This window comes from Chaetodon auriga, chromosome 9 (genome assembly GCF_051107435.1).
Source record: "Chaetodon auriga isolate fChaAug3 chromosome 9, fChaAug3.hap1, whole genome shotgun sequence".
NCBI classification, from domain to species: domain Eukaryota; kingdom Metazoa; phylum Chordata; class Actinopteri; order Chaetodontiformes; family Chaetodontidae; genus Chaetodon; species Chaetodon auriga.
This window is the reverse complement of record NC_135082.1, coordinates 15,453,088-15,480,048: the sequence shown is the minus strand read 5'-3', so window position 1 is coordinate 15,480,048 and position 26,961 is coordinate 15,453,088. Positions and strand designations below refer to the sequence as shown.

The window sequence follows — 26,961 nt, the reverse complement described above, 5'->3', positions numbered from 1 at the left end:
CCTTATGGTTCACTCTGTCTAGTTGTAAGAGAGCCTCGACTTAAGATGTCACGAGTAACTCTATCTTTTGGCAAATTTGACAATCAGCCATCCCACCATGTTAGAGCAGTAAACAAGTTCAAAACCAGTCTGAACATACATATAGTGGAGCCTGATGGTCTTGTTTATCCTCCTTGGGATAATTTACCTTGCAGGATTTCCATATCACTGATGAACACATAAAGAAAATCATTCCAGAGTGTGGACTTTATTCATGCCCTCAGTTAGTTTTGCACTGGCAGGCTTTCCAACCATGACAAACCGCTGCCAGATGTCGACATCTGTCTCCTCATGAGCATAAATCTTGCGCTGCCGGCTTGTTTGCTGTTGCTGGTCTGGAGTACGCCCAGTAAACCACATGCTAGTTTGATGCACCACAGACCTGCCTTTTCAGATTCTTTGCTCCAGTTATTTGGCTTGCATCTCAGTTTCCTCTTCACAATAGAACCAAACTGGAGGATTAAATATGATGAAGTTAGAATGACCTGGGATCATTGCCACCACTTTGTTGTGTCTAGTTGTTTTGGCAAGCTATACAATGACTGTGATTCAGTTTTGCTGGCAGACTTTACTGGCCAGACTGCTTGTCCATCTGTTTGCCTGCCTGTTCTTCTTATCTGGTTATACACCTGTCTGCCCACCTGCCTGCACTTGGGTCATGTGTCTGCTTGATACAGGGACATTCCTCTTAAGTATGTGTGTCACTAAGCTATATAGGTAACTATAATCAATGTCCATTTACACATCTTTGTTAGATATAGCCATAACAGAAATTTTATGAAATTGCCTTCAACCTCTTTGATAGTATAGTATTTCACACAGGTACAGCTGATTTGCCCTGTATAAGCAATCAAAATACCAGCAGCAATAACAACACATACCAGTCTACTACTACCATTATCCTCCCATATTCCTATCGCCTGTGTGATATGTGAAGCCTGGGAGTAATTTACAAGTTTATGACCTGCTGAGCATTCACCTTAGATAGAATCACTGATGATAAAAGGTGTGTGATTGGACTTCTAGTGTGAGGACTCTGCTTTCCCATACTGTCTTATCCTGCACCTTGTGCTGTGCATATACAGCAGCTCCTCTGCTGAGCCCCAGCACAGGGGTCTTAGAGGCTGTGAGTTCTGCTTGGCTGCCCACATGGAGCCAAAGATCCAGGCGACGTGATGAGCAGACAGGCGGAGCAGTGGCATGAGACGGAGTTAACGGACAGAAAGGCAGACAGACAGGTAGAAGCAGAGTCTAATGGAGTCAAAGTGGACAGTCAGAGAGATTGTGGACACAACCTGACAGTCAGACATAATGAAGACTTCTCAAAAAGCAAAGGACAAGTACAGAGACGACCCCGGGCTCTACAGATGGAAGTGCCTTCATCACCATTACACACTCATTTATCTTGAGGCTCATTCCAGAAGTCAGTCCAAACACGGCTGTGGTAAAAATAGAAACGACCTTTGCTGATCCTGACTGCATATCTTGTCATATCTATATTTTTATTTATTTCTTTTATTTTTTGGAGGGAGGGCAGCAAAAATGCTGTCTCTAAATGAGCTGCACTGGTTCAGTCAGTTCATCAACTGCTTCGTCTGGTGGTGAGAGCTGAATGTTTTTAGCAATTCTATTGTTGTTGTCAGTCTCGCCACCAGGGGTCAGTCTGGCTTTAACTCTAATCCTGTCTGTGCAATGGTTTACCGAGCAGCAGCCCGGACTGGACTGTGCAGGCGGACAGTAATGCATTTATTTTTATACTCTGCCAAATTCTTTGTTGCTTCAGTATAATCAACCCTTTTCAATATTTTGTCACTGAATGTCTCACAGAATTTGCAGTTTGTGCACTAATGATGCATTTTTGTGTGTCTTTTGTTTCCGCGCATGTTTTTTTCTAGGAGTGACTGCGATGTGATTGGTGCGACTGTTAATAATAGTCTGCCATGTGCGCAAATTGGGATTTCTCAAAGGAACAATCTTGCATCTATTTCTTTTCTCTCTGTCACCCAGCAGAGAACATGTGCTGTATGGATGTAAGTGTGCGTGTGTGTGTGTGCTCATACTCAGTTCTGTGTGTGTGTGGGCTGTGTGACGCAAATGCATGTTTTAGATTTAGGGCAGAAGAAAGGGCTGGTCTGATAGCTCTGATACAGGAAGATGAAGAGGGAGCCAGGTGAAGGTGATAATGATACCCCAGGAGGGGCCACTAGGGGATGGAGGGATGGATGTGAGGGGTGGGTGAAGGAATGAGGAGGAGGAGGAGGAGGAAGAGGAGGAGGAGGAGGATATCACTCTCTGTCACACACACATAGACTCACACAGGCCATAACTAGCACACATACACATAAATGCACAGCTGGATAGGGCTTAATGAAGGCTCAGCAGTAATAGCCACACATATCCAATCCCCAGAGGCGTGCAGACGGCAATCTGACTCACACACTTAAAACACACGCACACACACACACACACCACATGATCCTCGTTGAGGTTCTCAAACGTGTAAATACACTTAAAGCAGGGACACACAAGGGACACGCACATTCACACATCCTCACTCTCACTGTTTGTTTTTTGCATATGCTGTAACAGGTGCTTAGATGGGCAAACAAACATTTTATGTACAGATCAATTCACACACACACTTATCAGGATTCTGATTTGGACAGCGCTGGGGGAGCAGTCCACCTGTCTCCATGTCCTAGTTAATCATGCATGATAACAGAGACCGCAGAGAGCGAGACAGACAAAGAGGGGAAAGACAGGGCAGGTAAAGGAGAAGAAAGGAGAGATGGATGAAACGGGAAAGCATTTTGAAATAGTCAGAGGTTGAAGGTGAGCACATTTTGCGGCAAGGACCTTGAAAAAAATCTTAATAATGATTGATGCTGAAGTGGAAACCATAGGAATGAGAGTGAACAAATGCAGCACAATCATAGAGGTGCCTAATAGCAGTGCAACAAAGTAAGATGATATGTATGATTCCACTGGGAAGAGGAGGGAATGGGGGATAAGAAGAGAACCAGAGGGAGAGATGCAGATGCAGAGGAGGGTGTTTTTGGCTCGGCTGTTTGTTCAGGCAAAATGTGGTAGACCTGCCAGGATGCATAGACAAAGAAAACCAAGGCAGGCAGAATGAGAGAGGATGAGAGAAGGTCAAACAAACAGAGCTGCAGACAGCCACACAGGCTTAGCACAGATTTAGACTGCACACATTTTACCAGTAACCATTTTAAAAGGTGGGAAGGAATCAGAAAATAACTCATGTAGTATGTACAGTGTGTAGATTTTGACAGTTGTTGTGTTTTTCCAGCCGTTAATGCTTATTACGTCTTCACTTAACTACTGTTTATGTACCGTAATGTGCAATTCTGTGTTATGTCAGTTCGACTCATTATGTTGCTTTGGCAACATGGGCCTTTGTTTCATACCAGCGAAACATGATTGAATTGAAAAACGCAATGTGCGCTGAGACAGTATGAGCAAGACAGGAGGCATATCAGATTAAAGCCAAGGACAAAGCCATGTAATGTAATGTAAATGGAGAGAGACAGAGAGCGAGGGCAGGGATGCAAACAGAGACAAAGGGCGAAGAGTGGGGAAGATAAAGGACGGCACATAGACACGCAGAGATGAAGATGCAGGCTGTAGCTGAAGGACTGAGAGAAAGTGTCAGGAGGAAGAAGAAAAAAACAAGGGGTGTGAGCTGTTGATTCTGTAGTGACAGAGTTGGTGGCAAGACTGAGATCGTGGTGAGAGAGACGGGGTCTGAAAGGAGGATAAGAGGGGGCCGAGAGAGCAGAGAGGGAAAGAGATGGTTGAGTCGGTGAGCAAAAGAGGGAATTTATTAGCTCTGAAGGCAAGGCAGCGGTGTCATGTTCAGCCTTTAGCAGTCAAGCACATCTGAATGTCAAAATTAGGAGAGGAGACACAATTACAATTAAGGCGAGACAGAGAGAGAGAGAGAGAGGAGAGAGCGAGAGAGAAATAACAGAAAAAGAATGCATTCATGCAGTGTGACCATTAATGGCTTTTAAATGTCAGTGCTCTCACCATAGCTTTAGAGTTTGTACCAATATTCAGTATTTTTCTATAGATTCTTCCATTATCAAGACAAATGATGTGAAGCATTCAGCGTCCCTCTCGGTGAGACCTGATCCCTCTGAAATACAGTAGCACCGAGGCCATCGTTTGTCTGTCGAAATTCATTCCTTTGAGTTAAGACGCTGCAGAGCAGGGACATCAGCCCACATATGGTCATGAAAATGCTTCAGTACTGTTCATGATCGCATGAAGAATTAACGATCTGCACAGACATTAACAGTTGACTGCTGGATGAGCTCTGCCCTCCTTCGTCATCGTTGCTGTACCCGTCAATCTTTCCGTTCTCGCACATCACAAATGCAGTATAGCAGGAAGCATATAACTAAGTATATTCACTGTACATAAGTACAAATTGGAGGGACATGTACTCTACTTGATTACTTCCATTTTGTGTAACTTTAAGCTTCTACTCCACTTCAGGGGCAAATATTGCACTTTTAACTGACAGCTGTAGTTACTTTTCAGATTACAATTATGCATCCTTCAAATGACTTGATTCTGAATGTTTCTGATAAACTGAAGGATCGAGAGCTCCTTCGTGGGCTGAGGAATTTCTCTACTTCTTAAGCTAAATTTTAGATTACTGAAAAACCCTCCTGGATGAGCTAGAAAATGCATTGTCAGATATGTGGTTTTCACAGGATAGCAATGCTGCAAACACACGGTGATCTTATAGAATATGATGTTTTGCTGCAGATTAGACAAAACAGACTTGTGATTTCTCGACTGCAGTCCTTTTAGCCGCATTGAAGTGAAAACTGTCACTGGCTCGGCTGGCAAAGCTAAAGTTAACTCCGTCTCCGTATCTGACTTGATTATTATGTTTTCAGCTAACTTAATCTAAAATAAAAGTCCTGTGTCAAGTATGCACACAAAGACTACATACTTGATAGTGTGCTAAATGGCTGAGGCTGAAGATGATTGTAGGCATAAAGTCAGCCCTCTCACCAGCTGATGATTCATGGAAAAGAAATAAAGTAGTAAAGTTGTTGAATTTTAGTGTAGAGCTGTGAGCCCCAGTGTTATAATGAAACATTTAAGATCAGGATATTTCTGTCTAAAACAACACTTACTAACATTGTAAATACATTGCTGTGTAGTTTTACTATTACTCCATGCACACTGCTTCACCATGTCAAAGGAAAAAAATCCAAAGCTTCCCTAGTCACAGTTGTTAAGAGGTGATTGGGCAAGGGAGAGGTTTGGTGAATGCCCATTAACATTTTTATTGATAAATGAAAAGTGCAAAACAAATGCATCATTTGACTGGCTGGTATCACACATAATAATAGCCGAAATTAGACACATTGGTTTGTGCTCAGTGTTATGACAAGATAAAGACGGCGTGGATAACAGAGAGACAGGAAGCAGACAGACGGCGAGGGAGCAGGCAAATTTTAAAAAAGGTTTGGTGACGTCGAGCTGGATTCACCATCAAAACACTCTTAATTGCTTGTCTTGTGGTGTTGTATTCCCCACTTAATAAGATTTCTCTCACAACTTGCCCGAAGATACAAAACAAAATGGCTTCCTTTTGCGTTTCTCCCTTTCTGCCTGTATGCCGCTGTCTGTCAAACACAAATACACACACACATACACACACACACACACATACACACACATTAAAAGTAGCACACACATCAGTTCAGTTCCCCTTTCCCTCTCTTTTTGTCTCTCTATCAAACACGCGCACACTCTCACACACACAGTCTTGGGAGCAGCATTCATTCATTCATTCATTCATTCATTAAAAGCTGAGGTGGGCAGGGCCCCTGCTGTTGCCATGGTGACAGCTCTTTTGGTGCAACAGATAGAAAGTTAAACTCAATTCAATATTTAAAGATGTTTTGTCTTTACTTGCCTGTCTGTGTGAATACTGGTCTGTCCTCACGAGAGGAGATGAGAGGAGAGGAGAGGAGAGGAGAGGAGGAGAAAAAGGACCCGATGAGGTGATCAAGAAGGAGAAATTTAATATCTTGCTAATAACTGAGGGGCAGAAGGAGAAACATCTAGCAGGAGGCCAGCTGCAGCCGTTCACAAAGTCGACATTTGCATTTACATTTACTCTCTGCCCGTGTGAGAATATTGCTGCAGATTTAACAAAGAGGACAAATATGTGAGAGGCAAAAAATAATGGGAGGAAAGAAAAGTATAAATCAAACCAATAGATTGAGTGGCATAGAAATAGCTAAAAGCTGTTGGGATGAAAGATGGGAAGAGCATGTGAGAAGGAGGGAGGGAGGGTGATGCGGAGAAAGATATAAAAGCAATGGCAATGGGAATATAATGAGAAAATGGGTGAGAGAGATAGAGAAAACCAATGAGAGGCAGAGATGATAGTGAGAGAGAGACAGAGAGAGAGAGAGAGAGAGAGAGGAGCAAAAACAACGACAGCGACAAACATAAAGCAAGAGACGGAGATGGAGAGAGACTGAGAGCACGTCTCTGGGGAGAAGAGGTTGATTTGGGCCTGTCGGTGATTGGGTTTGGACTGCTGCTTCCGTGGAGCCGAGGTGGTTCACCAGTCTCCCACACAGACACACACCATGCTGTGTGTGTGTGTGTGTGTGTGTGTGTGTGTGTGTGTGTATGTGTGCTTGAGAGAGAGAGTGAGAAGCAGGATCCCTTCTTTACTGTCAGTGCCCTGCAGGGTTAAGGGTGTGTGTGTGTGTGTGTGTGTGTGTGTGTGTGTGTGTGTGTGTGTGTGTGTGTGTGTGTGTGTGTGTGTGTGTGTGTGTGTGCCGTCATGTTGCATGCAGCCTGTTGGGAGCTGCCAGTCTTAGTAGCAGATAATAACACACTGTCCATCTTTGTCTCCTGATGTCCACTGTCCCTGCTGATTCACTGCCTGTTGTACAATGCTATTATGAAACACACACACACACACACACACACACACACACACACACACAGTCATGTTTCCAGTACTTCAGAGGACATTATATTAACTTCTTTCCTGGAGACTTACCGTAACCATAACCTTAACACTACTTGCCTAACCCTAACCTTCACCCTAATCTTAAACCAAGTCCTCGAGGAGTAGTAGTAGATAAGCGTAATACATGTCCACACACACACACACACACACACACACACACCTATGGGTTTGGTATGAATTTATCTTATTCCTAGTTGTTGTAAATCTTCCATTATGCAGAGTGTCAAGCATCTCATTTAATTGAGTAACATGGTATTGCATAATACACGCATGACCAGTACCGTAGCTGCCAAGAGCAAATTCAAATTTATCAATGTTGTTGATCTCCAAGGATACATTTTAGATTTTCAATAATTGCAGTTCTTCCTGGAGAGGCATCTCACACCAATTTCAGTGAATTAAATAAGCAGAAAATTAGGTGAGCAAAACAAATGATTATGCACAACACCACCGGCTGCCCATGAGTCAACGTTATCCAATATGGAAGACCTTTGGCTTGACTATCTAAATATATATATACACACACACACACACACACGTTCATATACACACACACACACACACACACACACACACACACACACACACATATATATATATATATATATATATACACATACTCACACACACACACACCAATAAATACTTCTGTCTATATTCTATCTATATTGGTGTCCTATGGGTAGAAATGAGGAGCTGTATTGCATGTACCCATTAGTGCATAGTCGATTCAGGTGGTGCTCTTAGGAGGGGTTCAAGTCCAGAAAGGCTGCCCACACATTTTTGGAATTTGCCTTATATTAAGCTAACAACCTGCCAAGGCACACAGATGATCAGTGTATATAAGTAGTCCACTATGTGGTGTAATTTTAATTGTGTGTGTGCATTTGTCCCTGCGAGTGTCTGGTTTAATGGCACATTAAAGTTGCCTGGAACAAAGCCCTTCAGCAGCCTCTACATTTTGGGAACATGAAAATCTAAATCGAGTCAGGATTTCACACGGGTGGGAAGAAGAGCTGGAAGACAGAATAATTTGATTAAAAAAGGTAATTGAGATAAAACATAATCGTGACCAGATAATTGTCCCTTTGTTTTATATTTCAAAGCTGCAGGAAAGCATTTTTATCATGTAAGAGAGGTTCCAGATAAGCGAAGGGACATTATTTAAAGAGAGAAGGCTCAAAATAACAGGTTTTCAAGGCAAGTCTACCAAAATCACCTTCCTCAGCTCTCCTGATTGCAGGATAGGCTGGTGGATGTGTGTGATGTGAATAGTGAATGCGAAGATGGTACTGTTGATAACAGCCTTTGGTCGCTGCTAGTCTCGCAGCAGTCTGATACCTAGGCCATCCATTACTGCAACACAAGGAAGAAAACCACTCGAGAGCTACTATTAATGCTTGTGAATGTGTTTCTCTTCACACATACCTCCACTGCCCGATGTCACAGTGATGTGTGTGCGATTGATAGTGCACTGTGCATGCCTCTGCATCCATGTTCACTACCAAAGAGGCACTTATTTCTCTAAGTAGCTGTTATGTGTTTGCTTGTGTGTGTGTGTGTGTGTGTGTGTGTGTGTGTGTGTGTGTGTGTATATATATATATATACATACATACATACAATACATGTATCTGTCTGCAGCTTATCTCACATACTACAAGATCCTTTTTTGTCCCTGTGACCTCTCTTTGTTGCGGTGATTCACAATTTTTGGGACAGGAAGTGTTAAACAACTGCTTCAGTTTTGAATCTTATTTCAGCTAGGGACAACGCACATAGCGGCCAGTATTAGTGGATTCTAGATCTTCCCACTGATTCTTTGTTTGCACTTTGATTTTTTTTTACACATGATCAGTGTTTTGGAACCTGCATATTGTCTTTCCATCATTCAACCGCTCTCATGCATGCACACTGGACACACAGCCTCCTCTACACTCTCTGTTCCCCACCCACGTGCCCTCAGGCATTCCTGGCAGACATCTGCACTCTAATGAGTTTGCTCTACTGGTTAAAAAAATGTTTCTATGTTAAAATGTTGTCACTGATTGTTTGTCTGGTGGACGCAGATTAAAGTTACTATTAGTCCCAATAGAAATTTATGCTTTCTGCTACGCCTTGTTGTTCAGTAGTTCATCTTAGCGCCAGAAGGTTTAAGTGTTTCATTGCCTCTGTATACCTAGGTCTGGACTTTTAAATGGATCAAGTATTTTCAGTTTTTGAGTACTCTGTGTGTGTGTGTGTGTGTGTGTGTGTGTGTGTGTGAGCTCCCAGCAGTGCAGGCCACGCTAACGTGATATGTGGGTATCGAGTGGAAGTAAAACAACATGATTCATGATCCTGCCCAAATATTAAGCTGTCGGCTACATAAAGATGACAACTTGAAACCTTACAGTAAATAAATACACATTTATCAATTTCTATGTATGTTGTATTATGACAGTTGCAGAAATGCCTGAAGGCGATAAAAGTACTTACATCTCAATGCAAAACACTAACAGGCAAGTTGTCTAAGTATCAAAATGCAGCAAGAGTCTTTGCAACGTCTGCCAGCAGTCAGGAATAATATCCACAGGCTAAAATCTTAACAAGCACTGAATCTACTGTCTTTCTCTGGTGCATGAACAAATCTGACAAGTCCTAATCCCAGTCTCTTTGGTATTGTACAGTATGTACGGCAAGTGTCGAGGGCAGGGAGTATGTGCGAGAGCTGCTATCAGCAGCAGTCAAGTTGAGTCAGAAGGAAAGCATGTATCATAGCAGAAAATGTGTATTCTTGTGGGACTTCATTACTCTTAGTAAGACACTGATTGAGAAAAACATATTCAGGGCCTGTGGGTTTATGAGGGTGGAGTCTTCTGTGGTTGTGACTGAATTTTTCATGCGAGTGTCTTTTTTGCATGTCAACACAATGTTCAGCGCTCACTTAAAGGCTCTGCGCACAACCTCACACACCTAAATTGCAGATTAGCGTTGATCCTCTGCATAATATCATAATAACAGCTGTTATGTTAGCAAGTGAGCAGACTGTCAAAACATGTTAACATGAAGAAATCAATGGAAATGGAAAGTCTTTCCCATGAGAAAGTTCATAGGATAAATTTTCTATTCAGAGGTTAAAAGCCACACATGCATGCTTTTCACTGACCATTATTCACGCTATTCAGCTACAGTTCAGAGAAGCAGAGGGAATAGTGACTGCAGACAGCCAGCCAAAGGCCAGTGTGATAAGAGAGAGTCATTAAGGAGTGCTTCTAATGAGCAACAACAGATTGTTCTATGTTACATGTGATGCAAGAGACAGTAGGGGTATTCAGTATCTAAGTAGTTCCCGAGTTAGGGAAGCAGTGTATTTCTACCTGGTGGGAGCACACAATGTTTTGGTAAATGGTTTCCCAGAGAGCAATTCAAGCAAATGTGTTGGATACGGGCAGAGCATATTCTTAGATGTTTTGCAGCTGAGATCTAGAGAGAAATTGAACAGACACAGATCTGGTCTTGAAGGTTAAAGAGTGTGTTTTGGTTTCTTCCTAAAAGGTTAAAGCTGTAGTACCCAGAGGAGTCTCTGTTTTCCTGTGTGTGTGTGAGAAAGAGAAAGAGAGGAGGAGAAAGGCTGTGCTGGTGAGTGTGTTTGTGTTTTATGCATGAGTGTGTTTTCTCTCTGTGTGCCTTCACCTAGCTATGTGCTTGCCAGTGAAACTCTTTGAAAGAACTTAAGTTGGAAGATGCCTGCAGCCTCAGACCAGGAGCCTATAGATCTTCTCTCCTCACTGCCTCCCTCCACCTCCAGCCCCTCCGGCAATCCAAGCAAGCGACTTCTTTCTCCCAACTGAGACCCCCACCCTCCACCTCCCTGTCATCTCAAGGCCATGCTTGCCACTCTTAGAAATAACGACAGACATGTACCCGAATGCCAATGTTAACAAGTTGCAGCTTCGTGCCTTTTTACCTCGACTCACACACTGGGTCAGTGTCATAGAAAGATTCCTCTGGCTGAGCGGAGATTTGGCTGTGGACTTCAGGAAAAAGCACAGTATATTTTTAGTGCTTAATTTATCATATCTTAATGTCAGGGGGAAAAGGCAAGTGGAGCTTTAGAACATAACGTATTTCAATCACAGCTCCCGTCTGGTGTCTCTGCAGTGGAAAGTCTCAGAAATTCAATTCAGTGACATTCAAATGAAACTAAAGAAAGTTAATTTGGCCACAATCAAGTTCACTGTTTCCAGTTTAATCAACCCTGGGCTTTTTAGACACAGCTCCCCAAAAAAGACAGCATACACATTCATTTTAAGTTACGGAGTGAAGCTTTTATTGTTTCCCCATTAGCTGCTGTGACGTCTCAGTGTCTATTTCGTGTAAAGGTCGGCGCAGGACAAGGCTACAGGCTTAATGAACTGATTCCTCCAAACCAAATGATCTCTGAAATGCTGAAGTTGAGTCATTTCCTGCACTTCGAGCTTGGTGGAAGTCAACCATGTTTTTATGTATCCGTATGTGCGGTATGTGCGTAATTGTAAGAGTAGGTGTACGTGTGCGTGTGTGTGAGAGAGATAAATGGGATAATGTGTTCAAATTGGACATGACTCATCAGGTATTTCATCAGTGCCACCTCATAAACCCCACAACATTAGACTTCAACTTTGTGTGTTTGTGTGTGTGCGTGTACATGTTTTTTGCTGCTAACATGGTGAGCTTTTATGTATGTATTCACTGTCACGTATGGTTTTCTTATTGCCACGTTTTCTCTCTCTCCATTACAGGGTGGAGGAGAGTTTTAAGACTCTTTTCTGGTCGATCTTCGGGCTGTCTGAAGTGATCTCTGTGGTGCTGAAGTATGACCATAAATTCATAGAGAACATCGGCTACGTGCTGTATGGAGTCTATAATGTCACGATGGTGGTCGTCCTCCTCAACATGCTCATTGCCATGATCAACAGCTCCTACCAGGAGATTGAGGTTCGTAAATAAGATTGTGGCTCATTACAGAAAGGGTATGATATCTTCAACAAGTCAATAAGGATCATTGTTTGATCACCTCAGTGCCTGCAGGAGGATTAGAGAGTGAGTTATGAAATACCTCGAGCCGTCAAAGATCAATACAGTGAAAGCAAACAAAAACACAGAATAACTAAAAAAAAAAAAAAAAAGGAAAAAGCAAGAGTTACGCCGGAAAGTTGTCACCAAAGAGAATGAAACAAAAACATGAGAAGTAGTTTCACCAAATAGATTTTTTCTTCAGACGTGCCAAGAAAACTCCTTCAGTGAGATTTGATCTTTCTGTTCTTGTTGTTGCTCTTGAAACATTCCACTAAGACAAAAAGACCAGTGCTGAGAGTCGCTGGACAGATGGAAGATCAGTTGTTTTATTTTGTAGAAGCAAAGTAAACACAAATTCAATGCATGAACTGGATGTGTTGACAGAGCAAAGAGCAAAGATATTTGGTTTTAAAGTTTGATTCTTGATACTCAACATAGCTTCTCTCATCATAATGGTATGTAATTGTAATTATTGCAACAGGTTAACTTGCCTAAATTTGCAATAATTCGTGTGAATTGTTTCATAAAATCACTTTAATGTGGTAGAATGTTGTTGATTTTTGCTTAATGTATTCCAAAGAAGCTTTTATTGTTTGGACTTAATTGTCTTGACTTCAAGTAAACCATGGAGTTAAATTGATCATTTCTTTGACAAAGGTCTCTGCAATCTGATGTTTTGTTTTGTTTTGTTTTTTTGCCACCGGCCTGGCTTATTTCAAATACACCCTCCGTGTCTGTCTGCTTGTCTCTGCAGGAGGATGCCGACGTGGAGTGGAAGTTTGCCCGAGCCAAGTTGTGGCTCTCCTATTTTGACGAGGGCCGCACACTGCCTGCCCCCTTCAACCTGGTTCCAAGCCCAAAGTCCTTCTATTACCTGGTCCTCCGTATCAAGTCCTGCCTGATACGCCTCTGCAAGGCCAACAGCCATCCCCACAACAACGAGCTGGAGCTGGGCATGCTAAACTCACAGGCCAAGGTCAGTGTGAGTAACTCTCATGACTCCTAATCTCAGGATCAATTACAGACCCATACTAAAAAAAACAGGTTTGTATTTTGCGTATGTTATCCCATGTAACAAGACTGGGAGAGCTAGCAACATTATTTGTCAGCCCATTGTGCAAAATGGTTAATTCAGGATTTTCCAAACCAAGTTGCAGTGGCAACTAAATAATAGACTGTGTTTCTTTTTAAGTGCTTTGATTCATTCATACATTTTCCAGGATCTGTGGTCGGAGCCAATAATTACAAGCTAATTACTGACAACATGCAACTTGTTTTTCTGGGCCACCATTCAGCATTATTATTGTCACACAGCAGGAAAATGGTATTATGAAGTGACAAGTTACACAAATCAAATCTCAAGTTTACTATCTCTTTTTTTTATTTTTATTTTTTTCGCTGCTATAATGAACATACTAATGTCCAGGAGAGTATTTTCTTCTTTTGAAGGCTCCTTCCCATCTAAATAATGTTATGCTTAGTTTCCCTTGTGTCATCATTTAATTGACTGTTGAAACTGGAAAAGGGGCAGAGGACAAGCTCACTAATTACACAAACAGCAATCTTGCCTTGCCTTTATGTACAAATATTGGTCAACTGCTTGTAATAATTGGATTGTCAGCATATATAATATGCACAGTGTTTTCAGATGGCCTTGGTTAAGACGGGAAATATATGATATTCCCACTGTGAGCCTGGGATGCTGCTTTGCTTTTGTTCATTTTCACTCCATCTCCCTCGCAAGGGTTGTCCATCTAAATAAAATCACTGTAATGAAAAGAAAGTCTTGCGTGAAGAAAACAGCGTAGGCCGTTTAACACAGAGTGAATCTTTTCTCCGGCCTTGTCCGCAAGCATTTCCTCCGTCTGATTCCTCTGCTCAAATGGCTCACCTCAGCGCCTCAGCTAAGCTATTAGTCAGGCCATCGGATCTGCCTGCATCTGCTCAAATGTCCGGGCAGCTTTCGGATAGGGCATGATGCGTTACACCCCGCTGCCTCTATGAACTCCTAAAGTTCTCTGCAGCACTGACAGTTTAACTGCAAAGCCAAACAGGTGCAGCAGACGATCGATACATAAGCTCACACTCGACCACAGTGCAGGGCTGAGAATGTCAAGTGAGGTTTAGAGAAGGCGGCGTGGTCTTTCTGAATCAGTAATTTTCTTTCTTCCTTTCAGTCTTTTGGTCCAAGTTTCTTCTGCTTCCACTGAGCAAACTAAATGTGCTTTATTAAAGCTAATTATGTTAGTTTCAAAACAGCATATTCTCAGAAAGATATACAAGTTAGTGTTATATCTGTTTTAATGACTGGATCTTATATATTTTAAGCAAAACTGACTGAGCCTCTGGCAATGTATTTTTTAATCACTGTTTGTATGTGGATTTGATAAAAGATTAATGTGTTCATATGTTTGCTTAGTAAGTGTGTGTGTGTGTGTGTGTGTGTGTGTGTGTGTGTGTGTGTTTGCTTGCATGATGTATATGTCCTTCATATATTCACACATCATGACAATTAATTTCTTGCCGAAAGCAAGAAACAAATGGAATATTGCTTAAATGGAGGCATCAGAGGCCAAAAAAGCAGGCTATTGATAGGAACTAGATCACAGAGTACACAACAAAGAGAATTAAGCTTTGTCAGTTGGCTTTTGGCAGAAGCTCCACATGAAAGATTCACATGAAGCTGAAACAGTAGTTGCCATCTGGTCCTGTGGTTCAGTAAAGCAGCGAGAAGATAAGAGCGTTAATTTGCCTCTGTATAGAAACTCATTTGTATTTGCAGTAGGTGTTCTCTGTTCTTCAAAGTCCTGAAAAAAATTACTGTACACCTTGTTCTTTCAGAGAAAAGAAAATGAAACATAATTCAGGAATTTGATAAGAAAATCAATCAGAGCACAAATGAATATAGTCCTGAATGGTCTGTACTGTATAAATCCACACTGTGGATCTCCTGTGAGTGTCTGCTGTGGGTTGGTAGAAATGTTGTATGATGAACTTCAGTAGTGTTTTTCTGTTATGATGTATGGCATTTTAGAATGAATCTGTTTTTAATCTCATGGATCTGCATTGATCTGCATTCATTATTTATACTGTCCATGTATATAGTCATAATTTAGAAAGATTCAGCTGCCCTCCTAGAGAAACTTTAAAGCTCATATAAAGCATTATTCATTAACAAACTGTTATATTGTTGGGTTGTCATCTAGCGATATCGCCAGTCCTACGCAGCTTTAGTGCATATAGAGTAGCGGCTAGTTGTGTGTGTCCACACTTAAGTTAAAACTCATTTTGACGCTGCAGCACTGAAATGACACACGAGCAACAAAGCAAGGTCACGGAGGTGGAAGGCATCTGGAAGTGAGTTAAGAGAGATTCACTCAGATCTAGTGATGCTGTCAATTCCCTTTACCTTCTCTTTGAAGACATCTGTGAGCGCTTGATACAAACACTAAGCCCTGCCTGTCATTGTTGTTTTGTTTTGGCAGTGTGTTGCCTCCTCCAACACCCTTCTCAAATGTTTCCATTATAAAAGATCACTCAACCCTGAAATGTGACGTTAACACTTGGCTGTTGTCTGTATCCCACTGTTGCAACAGGATGAGCGCTTCAGGTCTTATCCACGCCCAGGAGAAGAGTTCATGCCCAGAAAATCTAGAAAACACCCGACCAGATACCAGGTAAGACAGAGAGCGCAGGATGGGCGGAAAGTCTCAGAAAAGAACGAGAGAGGAAAATAACAAAATGAGAGGCAGGCTGAGGAATATAGAACAAAATAAAAGTAGAGAGGTATAACGGCAAGGAGTGGGGGCGGCTGGAGGGTGATATGATGGAGGATGACAGGAGGAGAGATGGAAAGAGAAAATGAGAGGGGTGGAAGAGGTAAAGAGGAACTGGTATGAACAACAGAGGTAAGGAAGAGTGGGGAAGGCAGGGAGATGAGCTGGAGACAACAGAGAGGGAAGAATCTGAGAAGAATTTGGATGAAAGGGCATTGACAGAATGGAAGGCAGGATTGAACAAGTGATAGCAAGTGGAGGAGGAATGGCAGAAAAAGAGAGCAACAGAGTGAGGCGGAGAATGCCTCTAATGAGCTGTTTGAGGGAGATTGAAAGCAGATACTCTGTAAATGAGCTGAAAATATCACACTGAGATGGGACGAGATGCTCTCATTCTTAGTCTGCCCTTCACCTTTTGCCCTGAGGGAAATTTCACTTCCTTCACTGGTCGACCATGCTTTTGTTCTCCCGGTGTGTTCGTGTTTTATTTGTTTCCGGCATCCAGCATGCAAATGCACAAGATCACTCACACCAAGCACTGAGATGTCACTTGATTAGACATTTGTATGTGTGCCATGTAAACGGTGACAGGTATCGATACACATCCAGACTGCCTCCATGCAGAGATTGGCTGCTCGAGCCTTGGCGGCCAGTACGGGAAGTCCCTATTGGCTGCAGATCAAAATGCGACATTTCACACACAGTCTCTGAGACACCGTGCAGTTCACTGCCACTGTACACTATGTGTTGTCACATCACACTTGTCACCTTCTCTCTATTTAATCTTCTCCTTCCCTCTCCTCCTGGTAGAATATCATGAAGCGCCTGATTAAGCGCTATGTCCTCAAGGCTCAAGTGGACAGAGAGAGCGATGAAGTCAATGAAGGTAAAAAGTCCCTCTTCATTAAGGCTCACTCTCATTGTGTCATTATTTGCTTAGGGTGTGTGCGTGCGCGCATGACTGTATGGACTGTTAATGAGAGACAAGTGGTAGGAGTTAGTGTGTGTATATATGTCTGCATGTGTGAGATAAAGCCCATGAAATTATGTCACGCCGTATGCACTCACACGTCAGCTATAGCACAGTTTCAATGGCACTGTAGATAAGTGTTTACTTGCATGCATGTCATATGTGCTCATGCTCACATGCTGTGTCCGTGTCTGACTGCGTTGTAGGCGAGCTGAAGGAGATCAAGCAGGACATTTCCAGCCTCCGTTATGAGCTCCTGGAGGATAAGTCCCAGGCCGCCGGAGAGCTGGCTCTGCTCATCCAACAACTTGGCGACAAGTTTGGCAAGAACACCATGAGACACTGACAGGACTTGCAAGCAGGAGAGAGAGGGAGGAGAGAGGGCGATGTGAAAGAGGGTGTCATCAGGAGGTGGTGGGGCCAGAAAACAGGGTCAGGGCAGGTATTTTTAATTTAGGGAGGAAAAGGGAAGGACGTTTGTAAGATAGACAGGGAAGAAAAGCTTAGGAGACACAAATAAAATTTGCTAACTTAAGGCAAAAGGCAGGAGTTTTGTATACGCAATGGCCAATTAGAGGGAAATGTGAAAAGAGGACAGCGGCGACTGCGACTGCGCATGAGGTCAAAGGGTCAGAGGTGAAGCAAACTCAGTTGCAGGGGGTTTATGTTGACAGCTGAATTCTAATTAAAGGCAACGTCTTCAGGGAGTGAGAGACGAGAGGAAGACAGAGGCTCACAGGCTGGGAGTGAGATAGAGGGAGACGAATGAGGAGGAGAACACAAGCACCATGAGATATGAAGAGGCACCACAGGGCAGAAGGCTGAGGCAGCGCAGCAATGAGGGGCCCCCACATCCGCTGCCAAGAGATATCAGTGCATCACCCACTTGGAGGAGCGAGAGAGAGGGAAACCAGGAGAGGGGATAAAACAGAAGGAGAGCTGGAGAGTGTGTTGGGGGGGAGATATGTGGAAACAAACAAAAAAAATTGCTACTGTTATTCACACCAGAAACGCCGACTTTACTTCTATGTGTTCACTTTGTCAGGACACGCACAGTGATGCTTGTCAAGATACTGTAACACCCCTTTATACACCAGGCTATCTAATTAATACATTACCATCCACGATGCACAACTTGTGACCAGGAGTCAGATGATTCAGGAAAAAGCGTGATAAAAGTCATTAAAGCTCAGTCAAAAATGTAACATTATCCTGTCTTTGTAACGCCGGTCAGACTTCTGTATGTCCACATTACACACAGTGTGTTCTGTAGGCATACAGTATTGTAGCTCCATGTGGACTGTCTCCAAGAGATCTTCTGTTAGTAGAAACTGACTTAGTAGAAACTGCGCTAAAAGCAGAAAAAGTGGCAATAACATTACTCCAGACAGCATGTCTTTTACCTCACTTAAAATACAGTGTACAACTGAGCAAGCACATGCTGCCAGAAATGTTGCCAAGTGTGGCTAACAGCAGACACAGATGGGATCTATAAAAACAAAGGGGACACTCTCATTCTCATGCATATTTGAACAACTTCAAGCCAGTAAACACTCTGAATACGACCTAGAAGGCTGTTGTGGATATTGTCCTTTTCATTGTGCATTTGCAGCACAAAGTGTCTCCCTGTGACACATTTTCTAAAATGGTAACCAAACGGCAACATGTCCTCGGGGAGTTGTGTTTACAGCTGCATAATGCAGGAGGTCAGTGTTTATGAGGAGCACATGAGGGCAGAAAAGCTCCTCTGCCTGATCGCTTCAGGGCAACCAGACGTCTGAGATGAGAAAATGTGGGAGATGCAGAGATATGACGAGAAATTAGACTATTGGAACAACAGTCATTTGGCGATAAAGCTCTGGCATTCTGCTGAAGGTGCTGTGTGGAGTAATTTTATGGCCTTGTTTTTCTTTTATTTGACAGACTGCTGCACACGCTAGCTGGCTGTGTTAGACTTCACCAGTCATTCGAATGACATGAGGATGAGTAGGTCATAGTTGCGCTGCTGCTTTGACTAGAATATACAGAAAATGTGATCCCAATAATAATGCACAGTCTGCTAATTCTGCCCATTAGAAAAGACTTTTTTGTGCTGAGTGGGAAACATTATCTACAACAAACAATACAGACGTAGATGCAAACAGGGTGCTAAAGATTGTGTTGACTTGTGGGATCAGTCCTTTGTGTAACAGCAATCTATTTTTGACAACAAAAAATAGCCATTCAGCCATTATTTCTATTGCATCCAACACCCCAAGCCTGAGCACAGTCGGGATTCAGCAATTTGAATGAGATTCTCTCATATTATTATATTTCTAGTTAGAATGCTTCAGTAATTTCTAAAATCCTCTTACTTGATGGCTTGCCATTTTGTTCCCCACAGCTTCTGGGAAACAGCAACATCCCATGTTCACACAGTACTGCTCTATGTATATTTCCATGTTATCATTTAAAAATGTCATAAATGAGACAGCTGTTGTATTTTTAGCGACAGATTGAATGGCTTCCTCCACGGATCCTGCTGTGTGTTCAGATAGTTAGAGTATATCATACAACCCTTTCGAAGCCAAAATATTATCAAGCTAAAACATCACAATTGCATTATTCTGTTGTGTGGATGCTATCAAATGCCATTAGCCTCATAGGTAAGAATCAGCAGGGGCCTACTGCACCGATTAACACATTTAGAGGGCTGTCATTATACATCAAATCAGATCTTGTTCGTCTTAACATCATTATCCATTATAGTAAAACTTTAACTTGCAAGACTGTGAGATGATGATGATGATGATAGCAAATGTATCTACAGTATATGTCGGTCCTTACAGGTAGTCACTAAAGCTTCATGGTTAAAAGCCTAAACTCACTTGTAGGTGTGGTAAGCCCAAGCACACTTCTCAGCACCATTGACTTGGATCAGAAGGCTTTAAACACAACTGAAAAGTTTATAGAGATATGAGGTTAGTGACTGAATTAAATGTTTAGAGTGAAGTTTTCTTTGAAATAAGTAGTGGGACTTAAACTTGTGTCTTTTTTATTTATTTTTTTTTGTTCTGTGTGTGTCAGAGAGTGAATGAGCAGCTAACTATTTTCTGTGTGCAGAACCAGGCTAATAATGAAAACACTCCCAGAGAAGGTTTTAAGATTCCCACCTCCTGAAAGGCAAATTTACCTGAAATACTGTATTTTTAATTTGTACGCAAGAAATATTGATTAAAGCAAAATCTTGTACTGTATAATGTCATATTTTTGATCCTCGAATTAAAGAGAGTAAGCTCTAAACTGATTGTTTGATCTCTGGACTGCCCTGTATGTTTGCGATGACGGGTGGAGTTAGGTCAAATTGAATGACTCTAAATACTCAGTGTTTGTCCCCATCAGTCAGTCCACGGCAGGCGCTGGAGCAAAACCAAACATGTGGCTGAAAGTGTTGCTCTGCACTCCAGCAAAGATACACACACATACACACACACAAATGTACACACTCAGAACAAATGCTCTTTAAACAAACATTTGAGCAGCCTGGAGGACCCAAACTGCACTGAGCAAACACTCACACACATTGAAATAATACACATCCATAGTACACAGTACTGGACCAACACACAAACATATAAAACATGGACCCTTGTATATCTGTGTACAAAGAGAACTTTCTATTTACTGCATAGTGTATTACAGTTTTTAGAGCAGTTTTTAGAGTAGTGCTTACAGGCATATCTCAGGCCTCATTCACACAGATCTCTTCACCATCATCAAATGTGTGCAGCTGCAGTCATGCACCTGTGCGTGTTGACCTCGCCATCACTTGGCGTGTCAGGGATATCCTGAAAGCTGCCCTCGAAAGCAGCGCTGTAAACACTCTGCTCAACATATGTCCAGATGTTTATCAGACCTCAGTTACTCCACTCTGTCTGCATTGTTTCAGGCTGTCACTGAAAGACCTCCTTTTATTGTCAAGTCTGTCATTGTGCAAAGGCCAATAAACCCTGTAAAGCTGTGTCTAAAACTTGCCTTACATGGCCTTCTTTAAATATGACAAGAGTCGTTGGATTAAAGATGTCCCCGTTTTCAGTGCAATTTCGTTTTGTGAGAGTTTATTTAAAAGTTTCACTTCAATAGCAGAGATGGTTTGATTAAAAACTGTTTTCCATTAATGTTGCTTTTGATGATGATGATCGGCAAGTTCATACGTCGATGGCAGCTCATGACAGCTGCAGGTAGCGCGTCTCGGGTGGCATTGAGCCGGAGAGGATCCTAAATACAATACATTTAATACCTACATGTAATGTGGCCCTTCAAACTGTGCAAACGCTGGCTTTTCTTCCCCTTTATGAGTGTTGGTGATGTACGTGGGTGGTGAAGAAAATCTGTCTCTACATTAGGGTCAGCCTTCATCTGTGAGTCCTGCTTTCTCTGGATGAGCTCACACATGAAATGCTACTGTTCAAAATAAAGTTTGGGATTTTGCACCCAAGTGTTAGTTGGTGAAGAAGATTTGTCAACATGAACTACGCACTCCAGGATGTCATGAGTCTATACACCCACATAATAATTCCGGTTGTGAGATGCGTGCTCATATTTTTAGATCAAACGTCGGCAGGCACAGCTTTAAGCACACGCTCTACAATAATCACAATTACAGGCTTGGGTAAACTCAGAGGAGCATCCTTTCCTCATCACTTTGCGGAGTCTGGTTTATAACCTTTGTCACATTCTGTCCTCCTTCTGTTTCCTCCACTCTTCCTCTCTCCTCCCCATCACTCCCTGCTGCACTATATATGCAGGCCAATAAAGCAGAAATGCCAAAACACTGTCTCAAAAGAAAGAAGACTTTATTCAACCCGAGAAATGCTGTACAGCACACACACACACACACACACACACACACACACACACACACACATACACACACGGCACACAGGATCCTTACTGGACTATCTCCATAGCAACAAAGTCAGTCCAGGGGAGATGTGCTTTTGGAAGTTCACAGGAAATATCTGATATCTGATTTCCTTGAGCGCTCTCCCTCTGACTTCATTTGAGTTTTGGCCTCAAGGGCGTGACTCAATGATACACTCTGTGCGTGTGTGTTTTACATGTGTTTGTGTTTTATCTGTTTTAATCAAAAGATAAAATTTTATGGAAGCGTATGTGTCCATGACCGGCTGTGTGTGACCTGTGCTTGTGTGCTTGCATAGGATCCTTGTGTGTGTGTGTGTGTGTGTGTGTGAGTGTATGTGTTAGAGAAACACAGTATTACTGACATCCCTTCTCTGGTGTAATTTGTCCCAGAGGCCCAAGGCATGGAAGTGTTTCCAGCCTGCCCTCCCTCTCTCCTCCCTCTCTGCTCCTCTCCATCCTCCCTCTCTCTCGATCCCCCTTGCCTCCTCCATCTGTCTTTCTCTGTTTCTGTCTCTCCTGGCACAGTAGTGAGCGATGTAACCTCCTGCTTCTGAAAGACGGGGATTCCAGGGATTTGGAGGAGAGATTAGACTCCCTCTCCAACGTGCCTCCCGCCTACTGCCTGGAAGCCCCCTCGGGAGGCAAACTTAGCAGCACGCACGCATATAAAAAAATATGCTTACTTGCTTGTATAAACACACATAAACAGCAGCTTACCCTTCCTTGTATATTATTAGAAGCTTGAACACACACGTAGGTGGGCTCAAATGCCCCCTCTCTGCCAGAAATCTACACACATTACACACTCACTGAGGCGTGAATACTCACATATGCATGCACACTCACACACCAGACTGTCATAAGTGCTCCCATTTAAACAGTGACTGCTAACTTGTTTGAACACAAACAAACAAAAGCTTACACTCACGTATTAATGGAGGCATTAACACAGAAGCGGGCTTAAACTCAAAAGTCTCTGCAGACGATTATGTGTCGTTCATCATTTTTGCATGCACTCATACACGGATACAGCTCCCATCCGAGGCATCAATCTCTTTCTTGAGCCATCTCAGTTTCTCATTGCAGAATCTCATTAGATGAAAGCCCTCTGGAGAGGATCTGATCAGGACAAACTTCTTAAACTAAAAGTCGATTGTACAGCATAAAGCTGTCATACTCAAAATGCAGCCTGTATCGCACTCACTCATAGGACTATCGTCTAACCTGCCCCCAAACCAATTTCTCACTTCTCTGACATGACAGCCTGTGAAAAAAAATCACAAATCCATAGCACTGAGACTTTTTTAAGACTCCTCATCAATGGTAAAATGCCAATATCTAATTTCTGAAGTAGTCAGAGGGCTGATGGAGTGGAGCAGGAAGGGGCTATTGGAGGGGCTATGAGAAGAAAACACTCGCCAAGTGTTTACCAATTCCTCAAAGCCACAGCCCGCTGAATCGAGATGGATGGAGGATTGATATGGCAACTCCCTGACAAGCCCTCCAGGTGGCTCAACCGGCCCTCGAGGTTGAGCTGAGGAATGGGAGTATACGCAGCCATGATTGCACTCATAATTGCAAGTGCAGAGCATGAAACAGACACACACACAAACAAGACAGACGTGTCAGGTGTGCGTCTATCTCATGGGATGACTTTTTCTCCCAGAAATCATCATCATCACTGTCATCACAATGAAAACACAGCTGCTTTCTGTATTGTATCTGCAGATTTTAGAGAATACTTTCTACTCGCCCTGCAGCGTCTCAATACCTGAACTTTGCAACTACCATTGTAACACATAACCAACAAAACTTCAAAATGTCACATCACAGCATATGTCTGAATATTTCTCGGCATTTTTCAATACTTCAACAGCCCTGTGAATTTCAAAGAAAATGTAATGATCATCGGAGCATGTGAAAACACAGAGGATGCCCTTATAGTTACTTTTACGATGGAAGCCAGTTGAATAACATGGGTAGAAAAAAATCCACTCATCCCAATGTACAAATACAGAGAATCTGACAGCAGGCGTCATCATCATCATCATCATCATCATCATCACCACCATCAGCAGCATTTGGCTCATTGCTCCAGACTTACAGCATCACCACTGGCATCCTTATAACCATTGCTCAATCTTTATCTCGGTATTACTGACAGCAGTGAATAATGGGTGTGGAATGCAACACAGGAACTGTTACAACGTTTCCTGGACTGCAAATATTCTCCTACGCATTCTTTGTAAGAGCCGTGTGTGAGTATGAAAGGAAAATGAGTGAGACATAGAGAGGAAGTTATGTTTATAACAATCCCAGCGCTGCAGCTTGTCATATACACCAACATTTCCCCTCAGTGTATTTATGTACCTACAACATAGTTTCCCTTTTATGGGCTAGCCATAGCTGTTACACCACCATTCATCTTCTGACTCACTTTTCCTTTCTTTGCCTTTGTTCTGCTCTATGTTGGGCACTGTTTTTTTTTTTTACATTCACCCTCTCTCAATCACTCACTCACCATCCTATTTTCTGTTTGATTCTCCATCTTTTTTTAATCGGCTGTTTGTTTCTGTCTGTCTCAGCAGCTATTTTCTTCTGTGTCACTTTCCGTTTGTCTTTGTACCGTTGCTGTTTTCTTTTCTTTTCCTTTCACGTTTGATGTGTCACTGGTTTTGTCTGAATCACAGGTGGTTTAGCAACACTGGAAAGGGGACATTACTGAGTAATTGGCTGTTTCTCTCTGTCTCCCCTTCCTCTCCTCATCCAGATTTAGGCTCCAGGCAGCAGAACTCAACACTACGAACATACACATACTCATGGTGGGATCAGAGATGATGTCTTATATGGAGCACTGGTTCTGTTATTTCCCACTTGATCTCCTCCTTTTGCTCCCCACTCCCCCTTTCTTCTACTACACACCTCGTCCTGCCCTCCCTCTCCATCCATTTCATCATGCTTTACATATCTAGGCTTCCAGGGTGAGTCTCTGCTCTCACAAACACCCTCCCTACTATCAGACATGCACCCACTTACGTTGGGGCCCTCCCCCCTCCCTCCCTTGCCTCCCTCCCTTCCCTCCCAAAAACCTTTCAATGATCCTGAACATAACCAACCCGAAATTATTCACATTTGAATTGCAGATGAAAAAGAAGGTAAAAGAGGACCGAGCTGAGCCTCAGCATCTCTGCTCCCTTTTTATAGTTTCTTTTAGTGTTCTCAAGCTCACATTTGAAATTCCCTGGTGGCCTTAACTGGCTGAGTCTGCTTTGTTTGCTATTGAGCTGAGAGGCTACTTGACCTGCACTGAGATCTGTGCCTATGCTGTGTAAATAGTAAAATAAAATGCAGATTTGATCCTTTACTGTAATAAAACAGAGTATAAATCAAAATGTACAATGGCAAAATGTGTCAGACTTACAAAAAATGTGAAATCGTCTGTTGTATTATGTTCATTTTACTGTAATTCCACTGTAGACTTGAGACTGTAGACAGAAATGCTTTGGTTTCCTTTTCCTGTGTATTTTTCTGTACTTTTACTTCATGTCTTTTCTTTTCATGCAACTCTACTACAGTTCAGAGGGAAATATTGCACTTTTTCCTTCACTGCATTTAGCTTATCAAACATGATAAACTGCCCAACAGCTGAGCAACTAGTTTGATCATCATTTAAGTCATTTTTCATGCAAAAACGTTTCATAGATATTAAAACAAAATAATCAACAGATTAACTGATAATGAAAATAATTATTGGTTTCAGTCCTATACGAAATAATTAAAATTTACCAACTTCATCTGCAAAATTCTGCTTTTACATCAATGCAATGGAGCAATAGTAATCTAACTGAGTACCTTTACTTCTAATACTTCATTCCTGATACCTACTTTGGCTCATATAAATAACGTTTTCAGTGCAGGACTTTTACTTCAAACAGAATTCCAACACCAATACGCTGCACTCTCAAATATATCTAAGCCTCACAGAATATTTGAAGGAATGTAAGGTGCATATTTACTGTATGTTGAATTTATCATGTAGTGGTAGTTCTCTCTCTCTCTCTCTCTCTCTCTCTCTCTCTCTCTCTCTCTCTCTCTCTCTCTCTCTCTCTGTGTGTGTGTGTGTGTGTGTGTGTGTGTGTGTGTGTGTTTCAGTGGTGACATGACAGCTGCTGCTCACTTTGAGTATCCATTTGTCATTTTTACTGCAAGCGAAAGTAAATGCCTCTCCCTTTATGCCTGAAGCAGCATTTGGTGTTCTGGCGAGATAATCAAGTGACTAATTGTAGAGTGTCTGATTTCTGCCAATGGGGGCGTTTGATGCGCTGGCAGGGAGAAATCCTATTTTGCCGGTTGATTTTTCCACAGAGGTTAAAGAGGAGATGGTTAAAAGAAAATGAAGACAATTACAGAAAATGAGAGAGGGGGAGACATTGTGTGTCATTTTTTGTTTAAGATTCTTGTTGGAAATCAGTCAGACAGAAAATGGAATTGAATTGACATAAGAGATAAAGGAGTCCGAGCTGCTTGTGTAGCCATTAGTGATCCTATTGACTGCATTGTGTAACGTGTGTGTGTGTGTGTGTGTGTGTGTGTGTGTGTGTGTGTTTGAAGTGACTGGAGCATGCTTTAGCTTGCACACTGTATGTGTGAAAGTGTGACTGCGTGTGTTCTCTCTCTTTCTCAGTCTGCTCCTGTTTATGTAAGTGTGTAGCAGTGTGTGTATGTGGCTGCTTGTGGTTTATTCATGTCAAATGTCTCCTGTGAGTGTGTTTGTGTGTGTGTGTGTGTGTGTGTGTGTGTGCAGTGCTGGAGCGTCTGGACCCACACCAATGTTCTCATAATCTGTCTCTCTCTGGCTTTTGTGTGTTTTAGTCTGGAGAGTCTGTCTGGGAGTATCACTGTTATCAGATGCTATGTGTACGTGCGTGTCTGTATGTGCGTCTGTCTTTGCAGGCAAAGAGGGGATGATAGCATTGATTAGATATGTTGATTTTTAATGATTTTGGAGCTTGGGTACCACCTTCTTTTTTAATGTGCCAACCTTCCAGTGAGGCCATGAAAAGCAGAGATGATAGACTCTATAGACAGTATATTTGGGTAGCTGTTGGACTCCTGCCTGTGCGGCAAATGATTCCACTGCTCTGTGGAGCTCATGCTGAGGAAAGCAACAAAACAATATTACTCTTTCATGAAG

General features: G+C 42.4%; 1 protein-coding gene across 1 annotated transcript in view; it reads left to right on the top strand.

Annotated features, from left to right (window-relative positions):
• trpc7b (transient receptor potential cation channel, subfamily C, member 7b) overlaps positions 1 to 20,717 on the top strand; it is a 50,687-nt gene extending 29,970 nt beyond the window's left edge. The window contains exons 8-12 of the mRNA XM_076739852.1: positions 11,840 to 12,035; positions 12,871 to 13,092; positions 15,713 to 15,793; positions 16,703 to 16,778; positions 17,069 to 20,717. Coding sequence (XP_076595967.1) covers positions 11,840 to 12,035; positions 12,871 to 13,092; positions 15,713 to 15,793; positions 16,703 to 16,778; positions 17,069 to 17,208 — 715 coding nt within the window. The 3' untranslated portion in view covers positions 17,209 to 20,717. The remainder of the gene's footprint in view (positions 1 to 11,839; positions 12,036 to 12,870; positions 13,093 to 15,712; positions 15,794 to 16,702; positions 16,779 to 17,068) is intronic.
• Positions 20,718 to 26,961: the final 6,244 nt, after the last annotated feature.